The sequence below is a fragment of the Elgaria multicarinata genome, chromosome 5 (genome assembly GCF_023053635.1).
Source record: "Elgaria multicarinata webbii isolate HBS135686 ecotype San Diego chromosome 5, rElgMul1.1.pri, whole genome shotgun sequence".
NCBI classification, from domain to species: Eukaryota; Metazoa; Chordata; class Lepidosauria; order Squamata; family Anguidae; genus Elgaria; species Elgaria multicarinata.
Window position 1 is genome coordinate 124842455 of NC_086175.1, and position 16232 is coordinate 124858686.

At 46.9% G+C, this 16232-nt stretch overlaps 1 protein-coding gene across 1 annotated transcript in view; it reads left to right on the top strand.

Moving 5' to 3' along the window:
- The window catches only part of NOX4 (NADPH oxidase 4), a 132512-nt gene extending 119325 nt beyond the window's left edge, over positions 1–13187 (top strand). The window contains exons 14-17 of the mRNA XM_063127852.1: positions 1729–1837; positions 3674–3742; positions 5829–5929; positions 13023–13187. Of these exons, the coding sequence (XP_062983922.1) occupies positions 1729–1837; positions 3674–3742; positions 5829–5929; positions 13023–13143 (400 nt within the window). The 3' untranslated portion in view covers positions 13144–13187. The remainder of the gene's footprint in view (positions 1–1728; positions 1838–3673; positions 3743–5828; positions 5930–13022) is intronic.
- The last annotated feature ends 3045 nt before the right edge of the window (positions 13188–16232 follow it).

Here is a 16232-nt window from a genome sequence, read left to right on the forward strand (position 1 = left end):
GCTATCTCCAATATTCGAGGCAATAAGCTGATGTGCACCAGTTGCTGGGGAACATGGGTGGGAGGGTGCTGTTGCACCATGTCCTGCTTGTTCATCCCCGACCGAAGGCTGGTTGGCCACTGTGCGAACAAAGTGCTGGACTAGATGGAGCCTTGGTCTGATCCAGCATGGCACCACTTATGTTCTTAACTTGCACCCCCTGGCTTTTGGACTCAGAGTGGAAGGAAGGTAGCTAGAGTGCCACCAAGGTGTTGCCCTTCCTTGCTGTCTCATCTATTCCATATCTCATGGGAGCACTAGAGAGCTTTCTTCTTGATCACACAGTAGCAATTGTTATACATCAGGGATGGGCAAACGAATGAAGCTCGTGTTTGCTAGGATTCCCCAAATGCCGTCTCACCACTTATCTCATACTTGGTTCCCATTCGTGTTTCCAACTGCTGCTTGCTCTGCATGAATGGGAGATTTGTGCAAATAGAAGAGAGGACAAATGGGGAGATTTGCACAAATCTCCCCTAATTTGCGCAAATCTCCATAGACTAAGGCGAGACTGTTCCAGTTTACTGAGGAAATTTTCACAAGTTGAACTAAGAATCGGGAACAAGGCGAACTCGAACACGTGTTCGGCAATTTGCAAATATTTTTGTCAGACATTCATGCGCTCGTGGTTGGGGCTTCAAAGTGGGCATGCTCTTGTATTTCGTGAGCAAAAATGAAATTCTCATTCATCCATATTACACATAGACAGTGTAGCTCCACATGTACCTCTAGACAGTCCTAGCACCAATGAGACTTGGGGTCTTGCTAGACGAGGTCTTAGCGCGGTGTGAGGCCCGGGTTCCCTGCTGTGTGTCCAGATGACGCACAGGGGAATCTGGGGTCAGGCCGTGCTGAGACCTCATTTGAACCGCCATAACCGAAATCGCTTATAGGGCGGTTTTTCCGCAGTCCCAGCCTGAGGCCGGGACTGCAGAAGGTCTAGCAGGGTCCATGGCTTTTTGCGGCTACTCGCTTACTCGCGAGTAGCTGGGAAAAGCCATGGACTGGGCACAGGGCTCAAACAAGCACTGTGCCCATCGGGCTGGGCGGGATCCGGGGGGGAGATGGGGGGAAGGCCGGACCGGCAGGAGAGGGGGATGGCGGAGGGCGGCACAGACATCGGGGACGGGGAGGGAGGGAGGGAGGGGAAAGAGTGGGAGAATGTGTGCACCAGTTACCTTGTAAACCCACTTACCTTGTCCGGAGTCTTCGGGGCGCACGTGGCCCCTTTAACACTAAAAAAATGGCCGACGCTGCAGGGCTTCCAGAGTCCCTGCGCGTCGTGCATGTAGGAGGTGGGGCGGTGCGTGCTAAAGTTAGCACGCCGTCGCCCCGCCTCCCTGCCAGCTTATCCAGCTAGTCTAGCAAGGCTCTTGGTGTCCTCCTTGGTTGTCTGCTCTTTCTTGTCTCCCTTACCGCTGTAGTGGATAGTTCAATAAAACATGCGTACTGACACTGTAGGAAAAAGATGGCTTTTAAGATGTAGAGCATAGTAGCTGGGGATGATAGGAGTTGCAGTCCAACACCTCCAGAAGGCACCACCATTAGAGAAGCCTGGTTGCACCCCTGCAACATGAATTGGCAGCTGAGCATAAAGAACATGATGACATCTCAAATCAGTGCTTGATAATCTCATGGTAATTATCATTATTTTTAATTTCCTCCTCCAAATGCGGCTTTCCCATAAAGCGATGACTGGAAACGCTACAAGCTCAGGAGACTTTACTTCATTTGGGTGTGCCGAGACATCCAGTCCTTCCGCTGGTTTGCTGATCTGATTTGCAAGTTGCACCACAAGGTAAGAGGGGGCTGGCTTTGTTTCTGAAGGACCTTCCTTTAAAAGCCCAGCAATAGTGCAATCCCACCCCTGTCTCCTTAGAAGTAAGCTCCATTGGCTTCAGTCTAGGAACCAGTTACCTAGGGAGGTTGTGGGCTCTCCCACACTAGAGGTATTCAGGAGACAGCTGGACAACCACCTGTCAGGGATGCTTTAGGGTGGATTCCTGCATTGAGCAGGGGGTTGGACTCGATGGCCTTGTAGACCCCTTCCAACTCTGCTATTCTATGATTCTACGACTACACATGGAATAGTCTGATGAATAATAGTTAATGAAATTAAGTGAGACTTGAGAACTAGGCATTTCTAACAAAGCTATGTGGGTACTGGAGGTTACAGTGTTGGACTAGGACTCGGAAGATCTTGACCATGAAACTCACTGGGTGACCTACCTCACAGGACCGTAGTGAGGATAAAATGGAGAAAAGGAGGACTGTATCAGCTACCTTGGGTTCCTTGCAAAAGGAAAAAAAAGGGGGATATAAATTTATTATTTTATTTTATTTTATTTACAGCATTTGTATACACTCCACCTCTAAATAGATTCTGGAGCAGTGAACAAAAATAATAAAAAGTTTACGTCATATAAAGAAATAAAACAACATATTACATTTTTTAAAAAAAAATAGAGTACCAGTAAAAACCTGCTTCTAGTATCAGAGGCAGTAAGCCTATATACACCGGTTGCTGGAGAACATGGGTGGCTGTTGCAACATGTCCTGCTTGTGGTGCCCTGGTCGACAGCTGGCTGGCCAATGTGTGAACAGTGTGTGGACTCAATGGACCCTTGGTCTAATCCAGCATGGCTCTTCTTCTGTTCTTACGGCTGGTCAAGCAAGGCAAACTTCTTGAAATAGATGTCTTCAGCAGACACTGAAAACAACACCATGTTAGTATCTGCTTGACCTCTATAGGCAGGGAGTTCCGCAGAAAGGGAGCCACCAACTCTGAAAGCTCTACTTTGAGTGAACTCCAATTGGGCCATAGGTCCATGCGGAACCATCAGGTGCATCCCATCTGATGACCTCAGAGACTGGGCAGCTTGATAAATTGACACCAACTTTGATCAGTTTGCACAATTTTTGATTGTTTTCCTCTGTGTCTCTGTTCTAATACAATTGCCCCATGACCCACCATAGAACTAATGGTATAATCGAAGAAGGGATAGAACCAGAAATCCTTGTGTGTGAGAGAGAAAGAGAGACAGAGAGAGAGAGAGAGAGAGAGAGATACTGATTGGAGTATCTTGTGGGACAGTGAAGTTTTTTCAGTCTTTGGACTGGCTCCACCTACTCTTGTTGGATACTGGGTCCTGCAGATAGATGGGCTCTAAAAGTTAGAAATGGGCTTTGTCGATACAACAATGATCTTTTTGGGTATGGTGCATTTTGGTGTGCTCTTTGGCTTTCACTTGGCTTGGACCCTCAGTTCTGATCCTCTGGCACCAATCCTGGTTCCCAACTCATTGTTCCTCTCTGACTGCTGCCCATGGCTCAGTCTTGATCTCGTGGGAGAGGGGAGATGCAGTAGAATGAAAGTAGGGGTCATGGCAAGGATTGAGCCTCCCCACTCCCCAGCCTTTTCTCTATTGCAAATCAAATTTCTTGCCTTAGAAGAAACAGTCATCTGGGTTTTAATATACACATTTGCATATATTATCTGGTACTGAGACACAAGGGGTTGGAATCTAACTCTATTGGGGGATTTGGCATGCAATAATATATTGGTTTCTGCTTAAAAGAAAACATGCTAATTCACTTCCTACCTCTTTCTTTCTTTCGTTCTGTACCAATTCAGCTCTGGCAAGAAAACCGGCCGGATTTTGTCAATATCCAGCTATACCTTAGCCGGACAGACGGGATGCAGGTATGTGATGAAACGGAGTCCGCAGCTGCAGAGGGGACTTTGGAAAACAGTTGGAAATGACGGTGGAATAAAAGCGAGGAAGGGGAATGTGGATGATGCCGGAGCACTAAAGCCTCATAGATGCTCCGCTGCTGTAGGGAAGCCTGGGACATAGAGTTTCCAACATCGCCTGGACGTTGGAAGCTGCTTCCACAGACTCCTGTGCAGCAGTGGAGCATCTGGGGTGGCCAGCAATCCTGATTCATCCAAGTAGCCCTGGGTCGCCACGTTCCTTCCTCACTTTCATGCCACAAATGTTATTCCTTCACAGTTGTGGAATTGATTAGGGTTGTGCACCCCCTGCCCGAACCGCTTCGGATCCCGATCCGGCCCTTCCAGATTGGGGCCAAACCGGTTCGGGTTGATCTGGACTTCCGCCAATCCGCTCCAGAACCGGGCTTCGGAGGTCCAGATCGGTCCGCTCCGCTTCAGATCCGGGGATGCCTAACGGAGCGGAGCACACCCCTAGAATTGATCAAAGGAGCCTCCTCCAGCTTTGTAGTTGCCAGGGTTCAAGAGCAAGTAATGATTTGCTCAGCACTGCAGCTATCAATGCCGGCTTGACAGAATTCATCCTTTGGAGTCATTTTCCTGCAACTTAAACTGTAGCTTGAACCAGGATTACTGTGTGTGCTTTGTTCTTCCTGACTGATATAGTCTAGAGCAGAGGTGTGCAACATGCCGCTCCCCACTCCCCGCCCCATTATTTAATATATTGGCCACTCCTTGGAGTAGCCATTTTGACGCCCCCCCTTTTTTCTTTTCTTTTTTTACACAAATTAGCTGGAAAACAAGCTAATTTTTTTCTCCAGATGCAAATGTTCATTGATTTTAAGGTAGTTGATACCACCACGGTGTTGGTGGGGAGAAGGTGCAGCAAATGCTCCCTGGATTTCCCGAAGTTGGCCGTACCTGGCCTAGTGCCAGGTTCCAGCCCCTTGACCGGCTTGCTTGTGTCCCAGTGCAAGAAGGGTGAAATGAATGCATCATATTCTGCCAAAATTCCGAAGTGTGGCGTAGTGGCTAAAGTGTTGGACTGGGAGTCGGGAGATCCGGGTTCTAGTCCCCACTCAGCCATTGAAACCCACTGGGTGACTTTGGGCCAGTCACAGGCTCTCAGCCCAACCCACCTCACAGGGCTGTTGTTGTGAGGATAAAATGGAGAGGAGGAAGGTTATGTACGCCGCCCTGGGTTCCTTGAAGGAAAAAAGCAGGATATAAATGCAATGAATAAATAAATAAATAAATGCAACACCCAGAATAGTCCCCATAACCTGTTGAGATTAGTGTATCTTGAGCTCTCTGCGTGTTCCCCAAGGGCTGCTGTACATCAAGGTGATGGTGATATCACTGCCTTCTTGGAGCGTATCAGGAAAGCCGTGTGCATCCTGAGAATATCCTTCAGCTGCACCAGGCCTCACCTTGTTCATTCCAGGGCCTCCAGCATCGCAAGGGATCAGTGCCATTAATGGACACTGGGGTTGTGAAAGGCCCTGGACATGGGCTTCGGATATGATGGGCCACACTCATTTGGTCTTGAGTCCATTCCAGAAACGCTTCCCCTCCTCAACCCTGGCAGGAGCCCATGGCTTTGACCCAGACCTTGGTTAGTGGCTGGCTCAGATGTGATTGGCTTGGGCAGGGGCCCTCTGGTGGGGGCCCCTTCTTCTGGCCATGTAAGCCCTAGTGGGATGGACAGCAGCTGGTCATATCTGCCATTAACATTTCCCTGGAGCAACACAAGACCCAGCACCTAGGCTGGAGTTTAGTTAATTATTTTTAAAGGGGCCCAGGGCAGGTGTAGCACCGGAGCCTTTACAGCTGCCCCTGGGTGCCGGATGGTGGCGCTGGCCCTGAGTGAGACTTCCCTGCTCTCCTTCTGACCTTCAGAGGCACGCCCGTGCAAATTCTCCTGTGCCGATTGCAACAGATCAAGCTCCCCATAACAACGTTCAGTGGCTGCCTAAGACTGACTCGCGAAGTGGCCGGTGATTGATCGGCAGCAATTTGCCAGGTGCACCAAAGGGAACGTCTTGTTTTCTTGCAGAAAATAATTGGAGAGAAATACCAAGTGCTGAACCGCCGGCTTTTCATTGGACGGCCTCGCTGGAAACTTCTATTTAATGAAATCGCCAAGTGTAACAGACAGTAAGTAAGATTCCCCAACCCGCAGCAGCTGGAGAGATGGGGATGGGACGAGTTTAATAAACTGCATTTGTATGGAAATGACTTTGGGCTTAACGCTATCATTTAATGCCAAAAGCACCTGATGGTGGGGTGTTATCTAATATGTTGCATCTGAGAAACGGAGCTCTAACAAAAGAACTGTCAGCTTCCACAATCGGAACAGTTCATCTTCCGGGCAACTAGAAAGCTAGGGATGGGATGGGCAGAGAAAGAGAGTTTTGCACATGTTCCTAATGGGTGTAGAAAAGATGCCTCTCATTCCCTTCTTCCATATGAATGCCTTGTTTGCGATAGATGTTGATTTTGTGCTGAGGGATGCTTCATCCCAAAGCGTTGTTTCTAAATAACAAAAGAAATCACATAACTAAGCTAGATGGGTAGGCCGAATCTTTCAGGGTGCAAAAACTTCGATTCAGTTTTTGCGAACTGGCCTGACTTCAGTACACGGATTTTCCACAATGTTGTTATTTGCGCAAATAGAGATTTGGGCAAATTGCTCCTGCAGTGCAGTCCTGACCTGAATATTAAGATGGGGCCCAGGCTCCCTGGTTTGGTTTCAGATTCTGATTCCAACTCTGAGGTAGAGCTAGGGAAGCTCAATCAAGACAGAGGCCCGGGGTGGGGGGAATTCCCCCAAAGTCTCCAGGAGTAAGGAAGGAATCTTATCGAACAGGAGGCCCAGGTTCAATGATTGTCTTTTCCCTCCTCCCCTCTGGGAACACCATCTTTGTCAGAGGAGGAGGGAGCTTTGGAATTGACAGATCTCAGAGTCTGCTACAGGGTTAAGCTGCCGGAGTTGAAAGGAGGTGGGAGGCAGCCCACCAGACCGGCTGCACTTCAGAAGTTAGGTAGGGTGACCCTGTGAAAAGGAGGTCAGGGCTCCTGGATCTTTAACAGTTGCATAGAAAGGGGAATTTCAGCAGGTGTCATTTGTATATAGGGAGAACCTGGTGAAATCCCCTCTTCATCACAACACTTAAAGCTGCAGGAGCTATACTAGAGTGACCAGATTTAAAAGAGGGCAGGGCACCTGCAGCTTTAACAGTTGTGATGAAGAGGGAATTTCACCAGGTTCCCCATATATACAAATAGCACTTGCTGAAATTCCCTTTTCAATACAACTGTTAAAGATACAGGAGCCCTGTCCTCCTTTTCGTATGGTCATCCTAGGTTAGGCCAAGAGGACTCTCCCTGATGGAGGAGTCCAGTAAAAGCCTGGCAGGCACAGCAGGAAACTATCCATTTAGCTGATATGCAACTGCCTTGCTTTGTTTCATTAATTTGGCTTAGAGGCTAGCCTTCGCAGATGCTGCAAGTGTGAAGAGGTGTTTTTAACCGAATAAAGGCTTTGTGGATTGCACAGCGATTTTCGTGGGAAGGCTTGGAACCTTGACACTGAAGACAACAGCCGAGTCCGTCATTCTTCCAACAGAATGAGACGCAACCTTTCGACACCCACTCTGAACATGTGCAACTTGGTATCTGTTAGGCAACAAAGACCTCTATAGCTCATTCTAAGGAGATGAACAGGTACCCATCCTACGGGTATGTTCTAGCAGGGGCGGCCACGTTAGTCTGTTGCATTGAAAAGAACTGAGCATCTTGTGGATTCTTCAAGGCCAACAGACGTTATGAGCTTCCTTGGGCGAGAGCTTTTCGCATGCTTTTCGCCCGGCTTTCCCTTGAATTATGCTGAGCCAAAGTGCGCCATCTACTGCCGACGAGGTTCTGCGCACCTACTGTTCAAGGCGGTGGTGATGGTTTTGCTCCATCGGTTTCACATCCCATTGCCAAGGTCTTCATTGAATCTGTTAGAACATTGAGCACCTTGGGGCTGAAGGAGAGAATTGTTTCCTGGGCAGAAAGTTTGAATTTGGGGCGGGGGGGAATGGTGGAGGGCCCATCATTCGGTGATTCAGTTTGACAGCTTCTAAGACAATGAATGCTAATGTGCCTTTAAATCTTCTGACGTGGCAGGAGGCAAGGCAGCTGCAATTTCTTCTGACCATGCCCTTTCTGGCCTGTCATCCAGTCCTCCCTTCTCCTGCTTGCTGTGAGGCATACCTGGAGCCCTGATTACTTCCATCAGGTTGGGGAGAGGACTTGGATTATGGGACCTGGGAGGCGACAGGAGGAAAAGCTACGGCTGCCTTGTCTCCTCCTACACTGTGAGATTTATAGTTCTGCAGGGTCTCTGGCTTCGAATCTGACATCCCTACAAACAGAGGATGCTTTCAAATAGACAAGTGTCCTCTGTAAAGTAAAGCAGATGGATACCTTTCTATCATCCTCCATGAGAAAACTAGAAAATATTGATCCCAGTATGCTGAGAAAAGGCACGAGGGGGTTTACACAAATGGGACAGGAGGTGTGTGAGCGAGTGAGGTTCAAGATGGCCAACGTTACCCAAACATCATTTTGCCAGTGGTCTCTTCTCAATTCCCATTCGCATTTGCGATTGCTGCTCGGACTGCGGAAAAGGGAAAGTTGTGCAAATCAAGCAGTGAATGTACGGGAGATTTGTGCAGGTCTCTTAATTTGCACAAATTCCCTCCATAGACGAAAGCGGCACCGGTTCCGTCTACTGAGGATGTTTTCGTAAGTTTGGAAAGTTACGCAAATTGAACCGGGAATCAGGAATGAGATGAGCATGAGCAGGTGTTGGAAAAATTGCAAATACCTTGAGCAGACATGTGGTCCACACTTACGTCCGGAATTTCGAATGGTGTATGCTCACATATTTTGTGAGCAAAAACAAAATTTGCAAGCATCCCTAAGTAGGGATCTTATGAATTGCACAGGGGGGTTCCTAAGAAGGATAGAGTATGCAGTTGCAATTCTGTATCAGTTGAAGATAATATCATGTACTGCTATAACGATCTCAAAACCAAAGTGTCCGAACTCAGAAGCTTAGGAATATCCAGTGCAAGTGGGAGGAACATTGGAGGTGACCATTGCCTGTTCACTCCTCCCAACTCTGCATTTTTGCTAGACGGGCTTTTTTGCCCATCTAGTTGGGGTGTCTCATGGGGGAGGGAAAGAGACTGGAGAGGCCTCAAGATACCTCCTATCCCAGCCTCTCCAGCCCACTCCCCTCCTCACCCACTAGAATGCCCCCTTTACACCCCCTCTCTCAGCTTGTGTTCCCACCCTTGGAGAGGCAGCTGGTGTGGTTCTTTCCACACTGATGGGAAAGGGGAGGGGAGTCAGGTCACAAGTTCTTGGATCTCAGGTGTGGGCGCTGTCTCCAAGCTCAGATCAAGGAATCTAAAGTATCGTATGCCCCCCAGATGCCACCTAGGGACCATAGGATTGCTCCCTAAAACAAGTAGGAACAACAAAGCAAGAAAGACATAGTGTAATTTGACACCTCATTAATAGGTCTGCATCGTGGTTAGAACTGATTCACAAAATTGTGTGTGTCTGTGTTTTTTAAAAAAATTAAAATGACAGTAATGATTGGGAAGTGCTAATAACATCTGGCATCATAGACATCAGGGCTGTCACCCATGAAACAGTCCCGGCAACATTGAAAGGATTGTTAATTGTGACTTTCCCACAGGAGATTATGGGCGTGAGACCTGGTGGTGCGCCTTGTCAATCCAGGATCAGCACCAGACCAATTAAATTAATTACTGCCACCCAAAGGGATGTTGGAAGCTTAGTGCCTTATGAAGATGGACACTTGCCAGCTAATTGTTGCATTGCGCCATCTGCCCAATAGGGGTCTCTCTGGACCAGTTTTGTGAAGTGGGCAACCATCTGGTTCGTCATGAAAAGCCAGGGCCTTTGAACTGTGGGGAGGGGGGACTGACCAGGAATGGAATCCCAGGATCATGGTGGAGAGTTTCATGGCAACATCAACCCAGTGTGCAGCATCAGTGGAAAAGAGGCAAATTTCATGTGTGGCATCATTAAGAATGGGACTGAAAATAAAACTGTGAATATCTCACTGTCTTTATAAAAGTCCATGATGAGACCACACTTGGAATCCTGCGTCCAATTTTGGCTGTACCAAAAGGGATGTGGTAGAGCTGGAAAAGTTCCCAAACAGGGCAACCAAAATGATCAATAGTCCGAAACAACTCCCTAATGAAGAAAGGTTACGATGTCTGGAGTTCCTTAGCATAAAAAAGAGGCCAGTATCTGAGGAACATGATCCAAGTGTTTAAAATAGTGCACTGTCTGCCTCTTGCATAATACTAGAATCCAATGAGGTCATCGCATTGGATTTGAATGGTGGAAAATTCAGGACCGACAAAAGACTTCTTCACATAGTACGTAGTTAAATTATGGAATTTGCTATGAGAATATGGTATGGCCACCAATATATTTTATATGACATCTTTTAAGTTCTGTAAAGTGACACAGTGGTCCGAAGACCAGCAGTAGGGCATACCTCTCCCCCATAGAGTTCAGAGCACTCAATTAGTTATCTAGTCCAGTGGTTCTCATCTATTCATATTTTACATCCCATCAATTGCTCTATCATAAAATCTTTGTCCCATCCTGATGGAACCCAAAAGTCCACTTTTTCCAAGAAAGATATATAAAATGACATAATGCTTGGAGATAGATAGAGAGATAGATAGATAGATAGATAGATAGATAGATAGATAGATAGATCTCCAAGCATTCTGTTATTCTATTTATCATTTACAATAAGTTTTAAGGACACAAAAACATTGTGTAGTTGTGTTGTTGGGAGTAAATGTTATTGTTATGGGTTTAAAAAGATTCCTACCAGAAGGCCAAGAGGTCACAGATGGATAATCCGTGGCAGGTATGGTCAGCAAGCGATGGCTCTTCCTACTTGCAGGTGGACATGGGGATTTTCTTTTAAAATGTAATTTTTAAGGGTGATTTTTTTATTTTATTTATTTGTTTGTTTGTTTGTTTGTTACATTTATATACCGCCCCATAGCCGAAGCTCTCTGGGCAGTTTACAAATGTTAAAAACAGTAAACTTTAAAAGCATACAAAATTTAAAAACATAAAAACAACAGTATAAAAACAACAGTATCCATTTAAAAACAACAGTTCTGGGGGTCCGTTAAAAAACAAACTTAGCATTGTTAAATGGTGTTAAATGCCTGAGAGAAGAGAAAAGTCTTGACCTGGCGCCTAAAACATAACAATGTTGGCGCCAGGCAAGCCTCATCAGGAAGATCATTCCACAGTCGGGGGGCCACCCCAAAAAAGGCCTCTCCCTTGTTGCCATCCTCCGAGCTTCCCTCGGAGTAGGCGCTCAGAGGAGGACCTTAGATGTTGAGCACAGTGTACGGGTAGGTTCATGTCGGGAGAGGCGTTCCATCAGGTATTGTTGTCCTATTTGTTCATCACTCCATAATCTTTGGATTGGGAGCAGTGCATAACTATTGCAAATAAATAAATTGAGGGGAAATGAATTCTTAGTCATTGTTATGAAAAAACTCTGCATCCCGCCTAGACAGCCTCTGCATCCTACTCAGGATGAGCAATTGAGCGATGTTTGAGATTGTCAGGATTCTATGGACATTTTTATTATTTTTATTTATTTTAAACTTTCAGGGTGGAAGCCCTACGAACATCGTCTCCCTCCACGTCTCATGCGCGAAGCCTGTCGGTGTTTGCAATCGCTGCTCGCTCTGCACAAACGGGAAACGCGGGCAAATTGAGCAGCAGTTAAATGGGAGAAATGTGCAAATCTCCCCAAATTTGCACACATTCCCTCCATAGATGAAAGTGGGGCTGATTCAGCCTTCTGAAGAAATTTGCCCAAATTGGGAAATATTCGCAAATAGAACTCAGAATCAGGAACAAGGCAAATGCAAGCACATGTACGACAATTTGTGAATATTTTCTGCGGACATCTGCCCATGTTCATTGCTTTGAACAGGGAGTACTCACATGTTTTGTGAGCAAAAAGAAAATTACCATATGTCACTACATCCTACCGGTGGTACACATACCCCTGCTTGAGAATCAATGACTAGCCCACAACTGCCCTGACTATAGTATTTAGACAATTAGAGGTGCTGGTCCAACCATTTATTGAACACTACACCTATGGGTGTAGAGGGAAGGAGTGATCCTGGACTTACCTGCTTCCGGGATCGTCCCTGTGTGTCTACACAGAAGCGCAATGTCCTGGCGCAAAAGTATGTACCCCCCAAAAAACCCGATCTCACTCCCCACCCCAAGCCCGATGTCCCTGGACTCCCCCCATCCTGGCTCCTTCCCTCTGCTGACCCCCACTACTTGCAGAAAGGAGGGAAGAAGTCAGGACAGGTGCCCACACTGCCCACGGCCCTCGGGATCATCCCAGGACTGCAGGTAAAACCAGTCTCAGTTCTCCTGGAGAAATGGAGGGATCATGCCTCCCGGCTCCCGGGATTCCCTGTGCATTATTTGGATCCCCAAGGATGATCCAGGGATGACCTCTGGAAAAAAGGCCGGTGTAGAAAGGGCCAGGGTTTACCAAGTTGCAGGTGGGGCACTCCTCCTCCACATAATGCAGCCTTCTCCAACCTGGGTTCCCTCCAGATGTTTGTCCTACAACTCCATCCCCAGCCTCATGGCCAAAGGCTTAGGGAGATGTCAAAAACACCTGGAGGACCCTCCCCCCTTTGAAGAAGGATGCCCTATGGAATGTTCTCCCCAACAAATCCAAGAGGATTTGTGATAGTAACCCTTGACAACAAATGATGAGTTGTTTCCTAGGCCAGCCAAAATATGAGGACCCTGTAATTTTGGGCTCAGTTGTCCATAGAACTTGTCTCCTATTTTACTATGAGGTTCAGGGAGATGGAAGCTTACTCAGGTGGCGATGGTCTTGGGATAGCTGAAAGCAGGAATGAGCCTGTCTGAATGGTGCAGCAAGCCTTTCTAAAGCAGATGTCCTCGATCAGGTGCACTCCAGATGTGTTGGACCAGATTTCCTATCATCCCAAGACCGAATGTTTTGGGCCTAGCAGGGTATGCAGAGGGGACACCGCGTGGACTCTGCTATAGGCAGCAAAATGTCTTGGGCCAACCCTGTTGCATTGGGTGACCCTGTTTTCTGTCTCTGCAGGAAGACTGTGGGCGTTTTTTGCTGTGGACCTAGTGGGATCTCCAAAGCCCTTCACAAGCTGAGCAATAGCGGCAATCCCTATGGGACAAAGTTTGAATACAACAAGGAATCCTTCAGCTGAAAGCCTCCGGGATGTTGCAAAGACTGTTCGGAAGACCTGTGTGCAATTCATCAGCAGCGTTAGGTCAACTCAACGGCTTCTACCAAAGAATAGCAAAGTCTCTCTCTCTTTCTCTCTTTCTCTTTTGTAATTTATAACTATTTAAAACTGTAGGAAGCAGAGAAATAAAGTGGAATACTCTCTAGCCAGATATGCACAAAAGCCAAAATGTCTTAAAAGCAGGCTGTTTGTCTTTGCAGAGCTTGAATTAGCAGAAGGCAAACAGAGACATATAAAGTTGCTTATACGGCTGTTTTTACGATCAATCCTTGGAGCGCTTGGACATTCTCCACCAAAGGGCTTCAAACCCCAGGAAATGGCATCATCATCGGTTGAAGGAACACCAGATTGATCAAGCTCTGTGTGTGTGTGTGTGTGTGTGTGTGTGTGTGTGAAAAAGAAATGCATTGGAAGTCAAATTTTGCCCTTGAATAAAGAAGCCCTGCAACTAAATAAGGCAGCTTTGAAATGGAGAGGCTCTGAAATTAACGGGCTCAAGTTAAAGGAAACCAGATTCCAGCTGGACATCAGGAAAAACTTCCTGACTGTTAGAGCAGTACGACAATGGAATCAGCTACCTAGGGAGGTTGTGGGCTCTCCCACACTAGAGGCCTTCAAGAGGCAGCTGGACAAGCATCTGTCAGGGATGCTTTAGGGTGGATTCCTGCATTGAGCAGGGGGTTGGACTCGATGGCCTTGTAGGCCCCTTCCAACTCTGCTATTCTATGATCCTATGAATGAATACTAGAGGAGAAGGGTTTTGTAAGGCTTCCTTCGTGCGTATGGGGATGGAGTTGAGGAGGGGTTGTATCCCAGTGGCATGGTGATAAATGTTGAAGTACAGATGGTCATCATGACGATCTCTGTAATGATATAGCCATTCCCCCAAGGAACATCTGCATACAAAGCAGTTCTACCAATGAGCCAGTGGTAGAGCCCCTGCTTTGTGTGCTGAAGGTCCTAGGTTCAATCCCTGGCATCTCCAGGTAGGGCAGGGAAAACTCCTGCCTGGAACCCTGGCGAGCCACTGCCAGTCAATGTCGATGCTGCTGGGCTAGAAGGACCAAGGGTCTGATTCAGTAGAAAGCAGCTTCCTATGTTCCTATGAGAATCCAAAAATATTGGCAGCCGGGTTGATCCCCCTTAACGAAGCACTCCTAGCAGTCTTCATCTCCCTCAGGAGCAGGTCTTTTGTAAAGCCAATGGGTCTTAATTGCTCGTTCATGACCACGCCATCCCAAAATGCTTTACGTTACAACACGACAATACAGCAGGGATAACTCACGACAATAACCCACCCCTCTGTTATCATGAGGACTGCAGCTATGTACAGAGGGAATCATTCCTGCCAATCAGAAAGGCCTGGAGCTGGATCTTTTACACCAGTGGTCTTCAACTGGTGGGTCGCAAGATCAGCCCAGGTGGGTCATGGCAAAGCTGTTGCCACTATGTGGGGCATGGAGAAAATTGTGAACGTGGGTCCCATTGTCGTAAGTTGGGAATCTGAAGTGGGCCTCAGGCCTGGACAGGATGAAGGCCACTGTTTTACCTCACTGTTCTGCCCACACCCAGGTCTAATCTACACCAAGCAGGATATAGCACTATGAAAGCGGTATATAAAAGGCAGGAGCCACACCAAGCAGGATATAGCACTATGAAAGCGGTCTATGGTATGTGTCAATGGGCCCCAAGAGATGAGACACTTCAATTAACTGGGGCCACAGCATTATTTAGATGCAGCCCAGAAAAGCGGCGAGATTGTTACAAGTTTGTGCAGGAGTGAACTGATGGCAAGAGTCTCCTTGCAACCTCTCCCTACTGGAGGGTGAGCCCAATCCTATTTGGGGGCAGAAGCAGTGCACTGCCCACTTCCTGATACAACTTGTCTCATGGAATTGAAGAGCCCTTTACACATTCCCCTCCCCCCAATACAATGGTTTGAGCCTGTATCATGCAAGCACATGGTTTGAGTGATCACATGTGTCGTACAAGTACATTTATTTTATTTTTTATTTTATTTATTGCATTTGTATACTGCCCCATAGCCGAAGCTCTCTGGTCCGTTTACATAATATTAAGACACTTAAAAACAATATACAAAAATTAAAAAGCACAAAAACATAAAACATACAAATACATTTAAAACCATTATAACAACTTTAAAAACCATGAGCCTAAAAAACAGACCCAGGTTCATTTCATGTTGCTAAAATGCCTGGGAGAAGAGAAAAGTCTTGACCTGGCACTGAAAAGATAACAATGTCAGCACCAGGCAGGCCTTGTCATGGTTTGAGTGATCACCTGTATCATGCAAGTACATGCATGTATGTGCATGAGAATTGGAAGTACAGGTTTGCTTGCCATAAATGAAACAACATTTGGAGATATTTAGCTTAGGGCAGGAGAAAGGTGATTACCATAAAGGTGTATAGTAGGGGGTGTGCAAAGTGGGTCTTCAGTGCCTCAAAATTCAATATGGAGCACCATAGAGGTGATTCTCCCCCTCTTCATAGAGGTGATTTCAGAGCCCCTCCCCTTCTATGAGTCCGAGCAGAAACATGCTCCCTCTCCCCCTCTCCCCCATGGCCAGAAGCACCAGCCAATTAGTGTTTCCCACTCCCCCACTGTGATTGGAGGCGAACACCATGGTGGCTATTCCTAATTGGTTAGCCACAGAAGTCAATATCAAAGCTACCCCTTACCCCACTCAACGTCTTCCAAATATGGAGATATTTACTTTAGACACACACACATACACCAGGATAATTCCAGAAACGTTAGAAGCTCTGATTGGGCACGTCTCTGCTCTGATATTAGTCAATGGGTTTGGAAGCAGCCAATCTCTGCTCTGGAATATCAAATGCTCCACAGATGTTCATGGTTACCTGATAATTCCAGGGTGGAGTGCACACCCCTAGTGTATATACCATGGTGTGGAGAAACTGGAGAGGGAGACATTTTTTCTCCTTCTCTCATAATACTACAACCCAGGTCATCCCATGAAGTTGAGTGGTGAGAGATAAAGGACTTCTTCATATGGTGCATAGTTA